Here is a 13971-nt window from a genome sequence, read left to right as displayed (position 1 = left end):
GCGTCTATTTGCTCTCTCGGGAGTTTTAACACACGTGAATGCCTATGGACAGGAAAAGTCAGTTCTCCGTCTCATTATACTTACTTGTTGGGCATTCACACAGGAACGGTTAGAAACAGGGCAGGTAGTCGGAGCGAGAGAGTTCGTCTCTAATCCTCCCGCAATTCTAGCTCGCAGTGAGTGCGCGCGCCCGTCAGCTGCAGGCTCCGTTTGGCGCGCTCCCGTGCAGATGCAGAGAGCAGAGACGTCCACCCGATCGTTCTTGATTTTTTTTACATATCCACTCGAAATACTGAGTTTAAGACTAAAACTAAAGACATTTTCTCTATCATTTTAGTTTATTTTAGTTAGTTTTGTAAACTCACAATACAGTTTCAGTTAGTTTTCGTTTTTTTGTGAAGCCTCGTTTTTATTTTTATTTCAGTTAACGAAAATGTTTTTTCACCTCTCGTTTTCGTTATTTCGTTAGTTTTCGTTAACTATAATAACCTTGGCACACACACACACACACACACACACACACACACATACACACATATACAATTAGTGTGCACGGCTACCTGTCTGAACACCTTACTGTACGCTTGTTGTTGTTGTTGTTGTTGTTGTCGCCCCCTGTAGGAGAAAGAGAAGAAGTACATGCTGCCTGTGGACAACCTGAAACTCAAGGACATCGAGAAGAGCTTCATGTCCAGCAAACACATCTTTGCCCTGTTCAACACTGAACACAGGTGTGTGTGTGTGTGTGTGTGTGTGTGTGTGTGTGTGTGTGTGTGTGTGTGTGTGTGTGTGTGTGTGTGTGTGTGTGTGTTGTACTAACTGACCAGTCAGCAGTATGTCTTTCTGAGGATCTTGCTGCAGGATTAAAGAACAGCTGATGTTGTTATTGTTTGTCTGTTGAAATGTTTCCTCCTCCTCGTCTGATCACATCAAACTGGATGTTTCAGGAACGTGTACAAAGATTACCGTCAGCTGGAGCTGGCCAGCGAGTCTCAGGAGGAGGTGGACAGCTGGAAGGCTTCTTTCCTACGAGCTGGAGTGTACCCTGAACGCTCCGTGGTATGCATCATTACTACACTCTTACCGCAAACTAGCTACATTATTACTACAGCATTACTACAACATTACTACAGCATTACTGTATTATTACTACAGCATTACTACAACATCACTACAGCATTACTACATTATTACTACAGCATTACTACAGCATTACTACATTATAACTACATTATTACTACAGCATTACTACAGCATTACTACAGCATTACTACATTATAACTACATTATTACTACAGCATTACTACATTACTACTACAGCATTACGACAGTATAAATACAGCACTACTACATTATTACTACATCAATACTACATTATAACTACAGCATTACTACATTACTAATACAGCAATACTACATTATTACTACATTATTACTACAGTATTACAGCAGTATTACTACATTACTAATACAGCAATACCACGTTATTACTACATTATTACTACAGCAGTACCACATTATTACAGCAGTATTACTGCAGTATTACAGCAGTATTACTACATTATTACTACATTATTACTACAGTATTACTACATATTAATACATTATTAATACATTATTACTACAGTATAACTACTACATTATTAACACTTTATTACTACAGTATTACTACAGCAGTATGACATTATTACAGCAGTATAACTACATTATTACTACAGTATTACAACATTATTACTACAGTATTACTACAGCATTACTACATTATTACTACAGTATTACAACATTATTACTACAGTATTACTACAGCATTACTTCATTATTACTACAGTATTACGACATTATTACTACAGCAGTATTACAACATTATTACTACAGCATTTCTCCAGCATTACAACATTATTACCACAGCATTATAGTAGTATTCCTGCAGCATTACAACATTATTACTGTTGTATTACAATGTTATTACTACAGCATTAGAAACTATTACTGCAGCTTTAAAAAGTTATTATTTAGACAGAATTCCTACATTTTCCAATGATTTCCACTTTTTTTTTGTATTATTACATTACCATTGCTAAGTTAAGAAAATAACAATACTGCAATATAATGACATCATAAATTTGGTACCCTCACAACCTGTGACAACACTGTATTAGATAATTTATTGATACCTTATTTCTTCTGTTTCCTCCTTCAGGATAGAGAGAAGGTGAGCTTCCTTCTTTTATTTACTGAAAGGTGTTTTTATTTCTGTTTCCCATTACTGTCTTTGAGGATGACATGGTTTATTAACATTTCTGTGTAAATATAGAGTTCATTTCTGCAGGTGAAGGTAGAGTGACCTTTTTTTTTAATTTCTGCAGCCTGAGGCGGAGGAGGCGAGCGGAGACGGGCAAATCCACAGCATGGATCCTCAGCTGGAGCGGCAGGTGGAGATTGTCCGGAACTTGGTGGACTCTTACCTGTCCATCATCCATCGCACCGTCAGGGACCTCATCCCCAAGGCCATCATGCACCTGATGGTCAACAATGTAAGGGACACACACAAACATAAGCAGACACACACGCACAGAGAAGTAATGTCATCCGTCATGATGCCTCCTCTTTCTTCCTCAGACGAAGGAGTTTATCCATGCCGACCTGCTGGCCCAGCTTTACTCCTGTGGAGACCAAAACAGCCTGATGGAGGAGTCCCAGGAGCAGGTGAGGAGACAGGGACAGACAGGTGGACTGATAGGAGGAGAGAAACTCCACATGGATGTTTTAATCCTTTGTGTCTACACCTGATTATTAGTATGATGGTCCAAGATGAGGTTCATCATACAGGAAGTAAACAGACAAACTTAATGAAAGGGTGAAAGATCACCTCTCTGTGTGCGTGTCTCTCCCTCAGGCACAGCACCGAGATGAGATGTTGAGGATGTACCATGCCCTGCGAGAGGGCCTCAGCATCATCGGTGACATCAGCACCTCCACCATCACCACGGCAATGCCGCCACCCGTGGACGACTCCTGGCTGCAGGTGACAGGGATGCCATCAGGACGCAGGTGAGGCAGCGTTAGATCAGCCGGTCTTTAAACCCACACACACCCTGAATTATCTGCATCACTCAGTCTCTCTGCTGGACTCTCTGCAGGTCTCCCATGTCCAGTCCGACCCCCAACCGCCGGGCGCCTCCTGGACCTCCTCGTCCAGGCGGCCGTGCTGCCCCGTCTCGTCCCGCGGTGTCACCCGACCCTGGACCCCCGCCCTCTGTTCCCTCCCGACCCAATAGAGCCCCCCCACCAGGAGTCCCCAGGTAAAACACGCTCAGAACAGATCACTGTGTTGCTGTGAGTTCTGACGCTTTGTGAGCACCAGCTGTGAGCCTGAGTTGAATCATGACTTTATTTAAACAGGTTTAGGCTCTCAAAGAATTCGTTACATTGAGATATAAGAAATATTTACAGCCACAAACTTCCACAAACTAATGCGCTCATGTGTCCTGTACCAAGAAGTTTGCAGAAAAACTTTCAGCTGTGACGCTGCATTCAGGTCCTGCTGTAAAATCTGGAATAAAACCCCCAGATTGTAAAAGGTTTAAACTGTCTTCCTGCATAAGAATTTCCTTGCAGCTTCTGTGCAGCTCTTTTTAGTACTGTCTGTTTCCCCCATGTGGAGTTTGTGTCCTGCTGCTAACAGTAAAATAGTTAAATTCAGTCGACGGTAACTTTTATGTCTGTGAGGTACAGACCCGAGTCAATGCTGTCCATCTCCACTAGTCTGTTGTGTTAAATCTACATTTGTCGCCCAAACCAGCACTCCACAGTACACCGTCTTCTTTAAAGCTCCAGTGAGGAACTTTTGGTTTGTGCCGATTTTGGCGCCCCCTGTGGACAAAGCAGTCTTTGCTGATGTTGTCTCGCACATGTATAACTCATGTCACCAGATTAAAAAACACTCATCCTGATCTGTATAAACAGTCAGATGTTTCACTTATGGAGACTTATTTCTTTGCAAACGTTGATGTTAATTACAGTCTAGTCCATAACCACCAGAAAACCCCTCACAGGAGCTTTAAATCCACGATTAAATGGTCTGCGTCGCTTTTTATGTGGCTGCTTAGGATATACAATAGAATTTGTAAATGCATCAGGTAGCGTGCAGTAGCTAGATCCTAGCGCCATCCTTTGGACATATACGAATACCTTGATACAAGATACCTCTTAATGCATTTTATAGTAGTGAATTGGTGGCCAACTTTTAGGTTAAAAAATTATATTAAAGGTGCATCTTGTACACGGCCGATGTTTCTGTGTGGGTAAAGTGAACAAAATCTCAAAGAACTGGAAACATGGGAGCAGCATGAGGACTTTAATCTTCCTGTAAACAAAGAAAGAACTGGCACTAGTGTCATATTTCCATCTTAATTTGGATAAATGTGCATTTTGTTAGAAAAGATTAATATCACAATCAGAACTGGTTGGCAGATACCAAATGTCCTGACTTTAATCAGCAGAAACACATTAAAAAACCTCAGATGGATTCTAACATCAAGAAAACCTCCAACTTTTATCTAAGGCGAACTGGTAAAATCTCAAGCACTGTTTGTAAATGTAATTTCCTGCACTGTAATGTGACCTGAATGCAGCATAAATGTTGTTTAAGATGTTTTAAGATGTTCAGATTAATGTGATGAGAACTTAAGGGTGTCTGCTTTGGTTCAACACACCAGTACTCAGCGTTGACTTTCAGCAGGGACACAAATCCTAGACTCTTAATATATTAAAAACCACGTCCCAAAGCTGATTACTGATTTGTGTTTTCTACCAAACTGGACACCACACAGAGTTTCATCAGAGCAGAGTTCATTTAAAATCTCATGTGTCTTCTGGAAAGAGTTTCTTCTTTGTTGGTGCTGTAGAACGAAACCTGCGATCCACAAACAACCTGCACAGACATGGAAAAGAAAGACTGGTCTTTCTTTCTTCTTCTCTTTGCTCATTCTTCCTCTCTCCATCGCCAGACCTCTTCACCCCTCCATCGTAAAGCACAACAGGTCCTCTATACGTTGAAGGATCAGTCCCTCGGTTTGGGAGATCCAGAGTTTCCTCTGTGTGAGTCCAGTGCAAAGAGACGCCCAGGAGGAATTTAGCCAGGCTAGCAGTTTCCCTCTGCTTCCAGTGTTTGTGCTAAGCTAGGCTAAAAACATCCTGGACTGTCTTTGTACTCGACCCACAGGGAGGAAACTGACACCAACAAAGTGACACCATCTCTACATCCACCTGGAGCCATGTCTGTCTGTCTGTCTACCTGTCTGTCTACCTGTCTGTCTACCTGCGTCTTGCTGTCTGACGTCATCCATATACCTGTCTGTCTACCTGTACAGTATCTCCTACTGTGTACTGTCTCTTTAACTCTCTGTCCGTCTAACCATCCCTCCAGCTGCCAGTCTGTCTGCGTACCTGCCACCTGTCTGTCTGCGTCCGTCTACCTGTCTCTCCATCTGTTTGTGTGATCCTGTTCTAACAGTACCTTTTAAGGCAAAACAGGAAGCTCTCAGGTGTGTGAGTGTGAGAGCGGGTGGCCACGCCCCCTCCCCGCTCATATTGACCATATATGGTTATTTTTTCAGAATCTCTATCAGTGACCAGTGAGGAGTTCACCAATGGTACGTCAGCTGTCTGTGTGATGTCACTGTCTCTCATGAGCTCTGTTCGTGCCTCATCATCCAATCAGATTGCTGTCCTCGCCATGTGACCCCGCCCACTCCCTCAGCATTATAACTGGCTGTGTAACCGACAGCTCCATCGCTCTCTTACTGATCGTCTGTCTCTGTCTGTCTCTCTTTGTTTGTCTGTCGTTTTTATTTGGGTTTTTTTATGTGTCGTCTCCAGTCGGAGGGCTCCTGCATCTCCATCCAGACCCTCCAGACCAGACTCTGACTCCTTCCTCTAAAACACACACAATAAACACAACACACTCAAGATACACTCTGAAACACGCACAGGTTCCCTCAGATATGGGGATTCAGCTTTTTCAAACATGTTTCATGGTCACAAACGTCTCACATGTTGTTTCAAGAACCATCTCCCACCACTTCTAAATGGTCTGGTTATTCCACTGGTCCAGTATCGACCGGTTACTTCAATGTCAGCCAGGTTCAACTTGTACAAACTGGTCTTGTGATGGAACCATCATCTGGTTCAAACTGGTTGTTATTGTTTTCCACAAATGGTGAGCACATGTCACTTCTGATACCAGCTGTTTCAGACGTGTTCCTGCGGGTTCCAGCTGGTTCTAACATGTTTCAACTGGTACCAGTTGGTTTCAGCTGCTTCTTGCTGGAGCCAAAAGGATATTGAAGCTAGTTTCAAATGGTTTCAACAAATTCCGGCTTGGTCCAAGATATTCCCCACTGATTTGGGTTGCCCCAACATGATCCTACTGTTTGAGGGTTTTTACACACTTGGATAGCTTCTTACTTCGTAAACTTTTGCATATGGCTGCCAGGCGCTGGTTTCAAGCATAGACTGTAAATAAAAAATGGACAGCATTGCTCTGCCTCTTCCCGTTGTACGCTTCTGAAGCCAAAAAATCCCTCTCCTGGGCGCCGCCATTGTGCAGCCAGAGCCTGTGAAGCCTCTGTAATAAGCTCCGCCCTACAGCGTAACGTCACAAGATGCTGTGTGTCCTTCGAAGTTTCACTCTACGGCGGCTGTGAATCAAAGGAAACAGGAAGTAAAACCCCGTTTTTTAAACTCTAATAACTAACGAAAAAGAAACTTTTCAGGAAAAAGAGGACTTGAACACAAAACAGTCAAATACTAACTACATATCACCACAGCATACGGAGGTGAGAAACATTCGTACGACGTGTATTTATTTTTTAAAGTTTGACTGCAGACAGATTTTTTGACCTATACTGCAGCCAGCCACCAGGGGGCAGACACACTGATGAAAGCCTCACCACCAGGGCCGTGTCCGGCACGCTTGGTTTCAAGGCTTCAGATGGAACTCCTCGTAAAGTCGTGTGTTGAAACCGTGTGAATGAATGGCTTGGTGTTCAAGTGGTAACCGAACTGGAACACCATTGCTAGGTCACCCAAAGTTATCCTCCTTGCTTTTTATGTGGAAATACTAAAATTAAGATCATTTATTTGCGCTAAAATGCTGCGTGGAGGAACAGAAGAAAGTACTAGATCCCATATGTGGCTAATGTTAAGGAACTAAAACCTGGTTTATACTTCTGCATAGGATCAACGAAGTAGCCTACGCGCACCTTTGCTATAATGTAACTACGCCTCGAATCAATGTGTCTTACAAGCCCTGTGATTGGCCCGCTGGAAGACATCGTATTTCCTGTATTTATAGCACTTCCAGAATCGCTGCATATCAGGCGTTCATTACATTTCCTCCGACGTCACCTCTCTTAATTCCATGCAACTATTGCCGTAGGATCAACAGCAACATGCATCACCTGTGAATTAACATAATACGTTCAGAATCGCTGTGAAAAAGCAAGCAAAGAACGCAGCGATCCAGAAACAGGGGACCAGAGTATCAGAGACCACACTGCCCTCTAGTGATTCCTCTGAGTATTGCTGCGAGACAAGGACACATTGACGAACAAGTATGTAGTGCTCACGTCCGCGCCGGCCATTGCTGCGTAGGGTCAACGCTGAAGTATAAACCAGGCTTAATGTTAGCTAAATTAGCTCCTCTAACTTCGAACACTGTCAGTTACCGGATTCTATTGGCTCCACCAATCCACCATTTCTGAGAACGTCACAAGGCACGTCACAACTCATGAACTCGAAGCTTTCGTAAAAATTCGACTCATGATGTTGGATTGCGTAAAGAGGGAGGCGTTCATGTGGTCACTTCTCTTGAACACAGTAAACACGACCCCATTTGAAGGCACCATTTGAAACCGGTTGATTCCAGAATGTGGCTTCACAATTCGTCCCAACAAGCCTCTACTTCTTCCAGCAAAGTGTATCTGCCTCCAACCGGCTCCAGCAGGCTTTAACTCGTCACTGTCAGACCCAGCTGGTTCACGTAGGTTTTCACCTGTAAAGCAAAAGCAAGGCTGGTGCCGGTTTCACCTGAATCCACCTGGGTCGATACCTGCTTCAGGTTTAACATACAGTACATGTGTTTCCTCAGGTCACTATATATCATTGCACTTCTCTGTTCTGTCAGCCAGACAAAGTCCTGCCCTCACGTTGGACTTTCTCACCAGGTATCTGACCCAGCGTATGTCGACCTTTGTGACATTCATCTGATAGCATTCTGTTTTTGTGTGTCTCCTGCGTCCGCACAAACTATGCAGGCTTACACAACAATCTGTCAGTCAAACAATGTAATGGTTTGTAAATAATGAGAACAATTAGAGGAAGTGTCCATTGGAGCTGTAGAGATCGTGTTAGTCTTCCTATGTGGTATACAGTAGCCATCTTTTACTGAAAAACGGATGGAAGTCGTCCAATGAGAGACACATCAGCCTGGTGGTCTAAGTGTGTGTAGTGGGAGGACTTCAGGTGTCCAGAGCCAACACCTTCAGTTGGACTCAGCTGCAGAGCTACAGTCCTTAAAGCAGACATGAATCAGCTCCTCACTTCGGGAGCTACAGCAGCTGCTGTTTTTAAGGCACATAAAGTTGAGTGTCATCAGCGTAACAATGTAAATATGTGTTAATAATACAGAATCTTCTCTGTTCTACTTGATGTACTTTACTGTACCTGACTCCACTGTGCTCTACTTTACTGTACACCATCCTATATCATACTCCACTGTAACATACTCTACTTTACCAAACCTTACCTCTCTGTAACCTCCTCCTTTGTAGCTCAAAACACACTGGTCTAGTAAAAAGAACTTCTCTCCTATACCCTACGACTGCTTACCATCCTTCATCGCAACCTTTGGCATCATACCCTCTTTCACTGCATCCTACCCTCCTCCTCTCTTCCTGTATCAACAGTACCCTCTGCTACTGTGCCTAACCTTACCTTACTTTCATAAAACCCAACTGAATCTTAAGTCCACTGATCCTCTTCTGTACCCAAGCCCAGTGGTTCCCAGAGTTGGGGTCCAGAGACACTGATCAGGGGATGCCTTCCAAAAACATACCATTTCAAAATGGTTTAAATTTGCATATTTTATCCATCAACGTGACAAAAATGTTCGCTAAATTTGAGATAAAACCCAACAAATATAAAACGTCACCACCTTTTGTCCTTTACTTTGTGAGGAAATGATGCCTCAAGTGTTTCCTGGATTACAAAGAAATATGGAGGTTCTGGGACTGGCCTACTAGTTCTTCCGTGCAGCCGTGAGCAACATTTAACCCAGGGGTGTCAAACATACGGCCCATGGGCCAAAACCGGCCCGCCAGAGTTTCCAATCCGGCCCCCGAGATTACTTCACAAAGTGAAAAATTTGTAACTGCTATTTCAAATTTGTCCTCTAGGGGGCGAAAGAATGCTTGCAGTTTACATTATCTGGTTGAATTTCAGAGACTTTTTAGAGCACTTCAAGATCCAATCAACACTAAAAGTTTATACTGTATGTAGAAGCGGTGGATCCACTATTTTCAAAAGGAGACTCATATTGTTCATGTGCTTACTATGCATGTGGGTGCGTCATAGGTGTGCTCCTTCACTACTGGGAAACCTGTATGTTTGGTGTGTTCGAAGCAGGTTTCAGTCCTTAAAGAATATCATATTCGGCCCCGCTATGAGACTCATCATGGTGAAAAATACAACTGCTGTTTATGTAAATAGACAGTTCATTAAATGTGAAAATATTTAGAATGTACTTTTACTTTTTTGCATTAAAACAAAGGAGAAAATTTGGAGTTGTTGCTATTTATAGGTTAATATGTTTTGATTTTACTGGTCCGGCTCACTTGAGATCAACTTGGGCTGTATGTGGCCCCTGAACTGAAATGAGTTTGACGTCCCTGATTTAACCACTTTGGGACAATGGGCGCCCCCAGTCTTTGGCACTCTTATTTTGGGGGTTGTGGACTAATAGGTTTAGGAATCCCTGCTCTAGGCCCAGTGTCCTTTTACCCTACTTCTCTGCAACCTTCCTCTACCTCTTGTCCTCCACTTTACCCCATTGATTTGTACCTTACTCTGTTTCTTCTGCACCCTTATCCACCACACCTCATTCCTCTGTACCTCACTCCACTATCCTCCACTCTACTGTTCCTTACTTGCCCAATTTCCAGACCCTAACCCTCTGCCTGGTTGTCCAAATGTTTTGCTTTTCTGACTACACTCAGCTGGTCTTGAATCAGCTCTTAGTGGTCCTAGCAGAGATGTTGATGGACACCTTGGTACCTTGGTTTTGTGTCACTGACTGGTATAACTGGCTCCCACAGGTACCAGCAGCGTGGTGTATTTGCAACCCTCCTGCCTTTTTGTTTTTCCGTTAATTCACTGTTGTTCTCCTCTTTTCTTTTTCTCTTTGTTCATGTTCGTTCATTCTTCCCCCAGTCGTCCCAATAAAGGTAGCCCCGCCCACGGAGAGAGCCCCCAGTCTTCTATTGAGGGTTAACCTGAACCGAGTGTGTTTGTGTCTCTACTGAACTGTTCTACTGTTCTTTACTGATGCTGTGTTACTGTGAACCTTACTAGTAATAATGATGAAAATTATATTGATTATCAGCACATTATGACTATATAGCAAATGATCAGCAAATCACTACTGCAATATTGAGTGTATAGATAAGTTGTCCAGCTCTCTGTCTTCTGTACGGAGGACGAGACGGGCCAGTCGCCGGTCTGTCCGCCTCCTCACGCCGTCTCTTATATCACATCAAACCGACAGAGACAGAAACATGTGATTTATCAGCTACTTTCAGGTTTATAACAAACTGTAGAAGACTCCAGCTGTGCTGTAGGAGTGAAGATCCTCTTTGGATATTCAAGCTGCTCTGGGATCAGACCCGTCCTAGCTAGTTAGAAACTTTTCTAGCTGCACCGACTCCTGGAAAAGAACATTTTATTTTCTATTTTTCCGTTCTTGTGTGAAGCTGATGGGATTATGTTATTTATGCTGAAATGTTGCAACTTTTCTTTACAGTGTAAAGTTTACAGATTGTTTTTAACCCATGTATTTATTGATCTAATTATTGATTTATTTATCTGCCGTTCTGGATGACATGGCATTATTTATGTAATCTTTTCCACCTTTAATGTTAAGTGTTGTCAGCTTGTATCAACCTTTGATTCTACTGTACTCTGTTCAAGTCCTGTCCTCTAAATTTTGTGACTTCCTGCTGAGGTCAGACTACACTGATCCTTTCATCACAAAGTCCGATTGGACGATCACAGAGCCGTAAATTCTTCTTGACTGTCAGACATATCTCCATTCTGACTTTCCTTGAAAGGCAAAGAAAAATAAAACATGCTAGACTTTCTGTCGGGAGGTCGAGAGGCGTCCCATCTGTGGCCTTGATTGTTCTTCACTATGACACACTGAATAAAACAATCAATTTTTAAGGTTGTTGTAGTCTGACCTCTGGAACTGGTCCAAAGTGGTTCCAACCAGCCTAATCTTACTGGTTCCATCCAACAAAGCTTTATATTAAATGGTGCCAACTAGTTCTAAGTGGGTGCTACTGCTTCAAGCTAGCTCCTGGTGGATCTCTGGTTTCAGCTTGTTCAGACCTGGTTTGGAATTTAATATTTAAAACATAACTTCACACTATAGTGAGTATTTCAAGTATAACTGGAACTACTCACGACATATGTTGTATTTGTGCAAACTGAGCCTTGTCTCTGTACTTTTACAAGTTCCCAGTTGCAGAAATTTTAACCACAAGCTCTCAAAGAACGCATCAGGAAACTGTAAATCAAAGTGACAGTGAAGTGTAACAGTAGATGTCCGTGTATCCAAAGTTTTCTCTGTTTTCTTCAATTTTGTTAGATGTTATATGTCCTGAACTGGAGCTTTATCTATTTATTTATTTATAAGTCTTTTTGAAAGCTGCTAACGGAGGTCTGATGAATGGCTCCAGGAGGTGAAAGTGCTGTAAAGGGAATTTATTGCAGTCCGACCTGCGGGTTCGATAAGTCTTAATGTTCTTCAGAGACACACCAGCTGTTCGATTTTACTGTTCGACTGTACGTGATGATTTGACTGAATAACAGACTGTACAACTCTAAGCTAAAACTGCTGATCTATTTATTCAACCTGTGTACGTGTATAATGTTCATGATGTAGTGATTATGTCGAGTTAGCCGAGCTCCGAGCTGCGTTCAACGCGACACACGCTCCACTGTGTTGGCAGAGCGTGTTCGTCGCCGTGAAGTGTCTTCATGTGTTCAGGTTACCGTCGGCATGGTAGTGATGCTCTGATTTCAAAGTAGACATGTTACTGAATGTTTTGTAATGAGCAGTGAAGTGTTGCACATGTTGCTCTGCAGCAGCAGCAGCAGCAGCAGCGTGTTGAATGCAGCCCGGCTTCACACACACACACACACACACACACACACACACACACACACACACGCACCTGTGATCGTGGGTAGTTCACTCTGTATGATATCAGTATAAATGTAATGTTTACAGAATATATAAAGATGATAATGAACCATATATATGTGAGAAAACATATATATAGATCTATTCAACTGAAATATGCAGCGGCCCAGACTGTAGTGTATATGTGTGTATTAGTGTGTATGTATGTGTAGTTTTGTTGTGTATTTTAGTGTTAATGTGACCAGGGCCAACAGAGATGTGTTAACATGAATAAAGTTTGAGTGAATGAAGAAGACTAGAGTGTGTTTGTTCTCTTCATTTCAGATAAAACTAAAAGATTTAAGATTTATTTTTGCATTTTTATTTTCAGTCACTCATTCAGCAGAAGTTACAACTTACTCATTAAACTAAAAACGATGAGGTAATTCAGTCAGGGCCACTCGAAACCACCTATTGTACTAGTAGTACGTACTGATTTGGCCTAAAGTCAGTAGGTAGTATGTTAACAAAAGCAAAATCTGCATTATGCCAAAACTACACGGATGTCATACTGACATTTCCCAGTATGCAGCAGACCAGTCTCCTTTATGCATTGTTTCCCACAATGCACAGCGCTAACGTTCTCCTTTTTTTCCTCAGTTTTTAAGTGCTGTGGAAATAATTAACTTCCATTTAAACCACTTCTTAACTTTTTAAACCATAATAAGTGATGCTAGCTTGGACGTAGTTTGCTTCCGCTTTCCGAAATAGGAAATCCAGTGATGCCTGACCCAGCATACTGCAGACCAGATCCAACAGAACAGTCACACTGCATACTACCTTCAAACGCAGTATGCAGTACGTACTACATACTACCTTCAAACGCAGAATATCATTCGTAGGTAGTATGTTGCAGGTGATTTCGAAAATTTCGGGTTGATTTCGGGTTTCAGTCCATAGGGACTTTGCTTTGGAATTGGAGGGTCACCTGTTCAAGTCCCAGAGCAGACAAATTTGGCAAGTGGACTGGTGGCTAGACAGGTGCTGGTCCATTTGCCTGGGCACTGCAGAGATGCCCTTGAGCAAGGCACCGAACCCCCATCTGCTCGGGTGATAGCAGCCTCCACACTCTGATATCTCTCCTAAGCATGTTCATAGCATGTTTGAGCATGATTGTATGTGTAACAAACTATGTGTGTTTGTAGCATGATCAAAAGAAAAGAACACTGGTGACAATTTGAAATTTCCCTCATGGGGATTAATAAAGTACATTTATGGTTTACCATATTTGCATGCAGTTATATTTGGTAGTATGGCTCTGTTCTGGGAGCTCCCTGCCCTCCCATGTGCCTACGTGGAAGGGTAAAGCCTGAAGTGGGGAGGGCACACCTCCCCTCTCTTTCAAGTGCATACATGAAAAGCAAAGGCAGGGAGAGCATCAGCAAAGACAGAATACAGTGAGCATCAGTGACAATACATATGACACTGAGATAATCAGACACAGCAGA

The 13971-nt window shown here is 42.7% G+C and overlaps 1 protein-coding gene across 2 annotated transcripts in view; it reads left to right on the top strand.

Moving 5' to 3' along the window:
- Nucleotides 1–12780, top strand: part of LOC117819589 (dynamin-1-like) — a 33634-nt gene extending 20854 nt beyond the window's left edge. Inside the window, exons 16-23 of one of the 2 annotated variants that reach the window (XM_034693036.1) lie at nt 622–731; nt 948–1059; nt 2201–2212; nt 2367–2534; nt 2620–2706; nt 2897–3051; nt 3141–3302; nt 10492–12780. In XM_034693036.1, coding sequence (XP_034548927.1) covers nt 622–731; nt 948–1059; nt 2201–2212; nt 2367–2534; nt 2620–2706; nt 2897–3051; nt 3141–3302; nt 10492–10552 — 867 coding nt within the window. In that variant the 3' untranslated portion in view covers nt 10553–12780. Of the gene's footprint in view, nt 1–621; nt 732–947; nt 1060–2200; nt 2213–2366; nt 2535–2619; nt 2707–2896; nt 3052–3140; nt 3303–5880; nt 6750–10491 lie in introns of those variants that run through there. The other variant, XM_034693037.1, reaches the window with a different exon arrangement.
- Nucleotides 12781–13971: the final 1191 nt, after the last annotated feature.

The sequence above is a fragment of the Notolabrus celidotus genome, chromosome 9 (assembly GCF_009762535.1).
Source record: "Notolabrus celidotus isolate fNotCel1 chromosome 9, fNotCel1.pri, whole genome shotgun sequence".
Classification (NCBI taxonomy): Eukaryota; Metazoa; Chordata; class Actinopteri; order Labriformes; family Labridae; genus Notolabrus; species Notolabrus celidotus.
The sequence above is the reverse complement of the archived record's forward strand: the minus strand, read 5'-3'. Positions and strand labels throughout refer to the sequence as shown.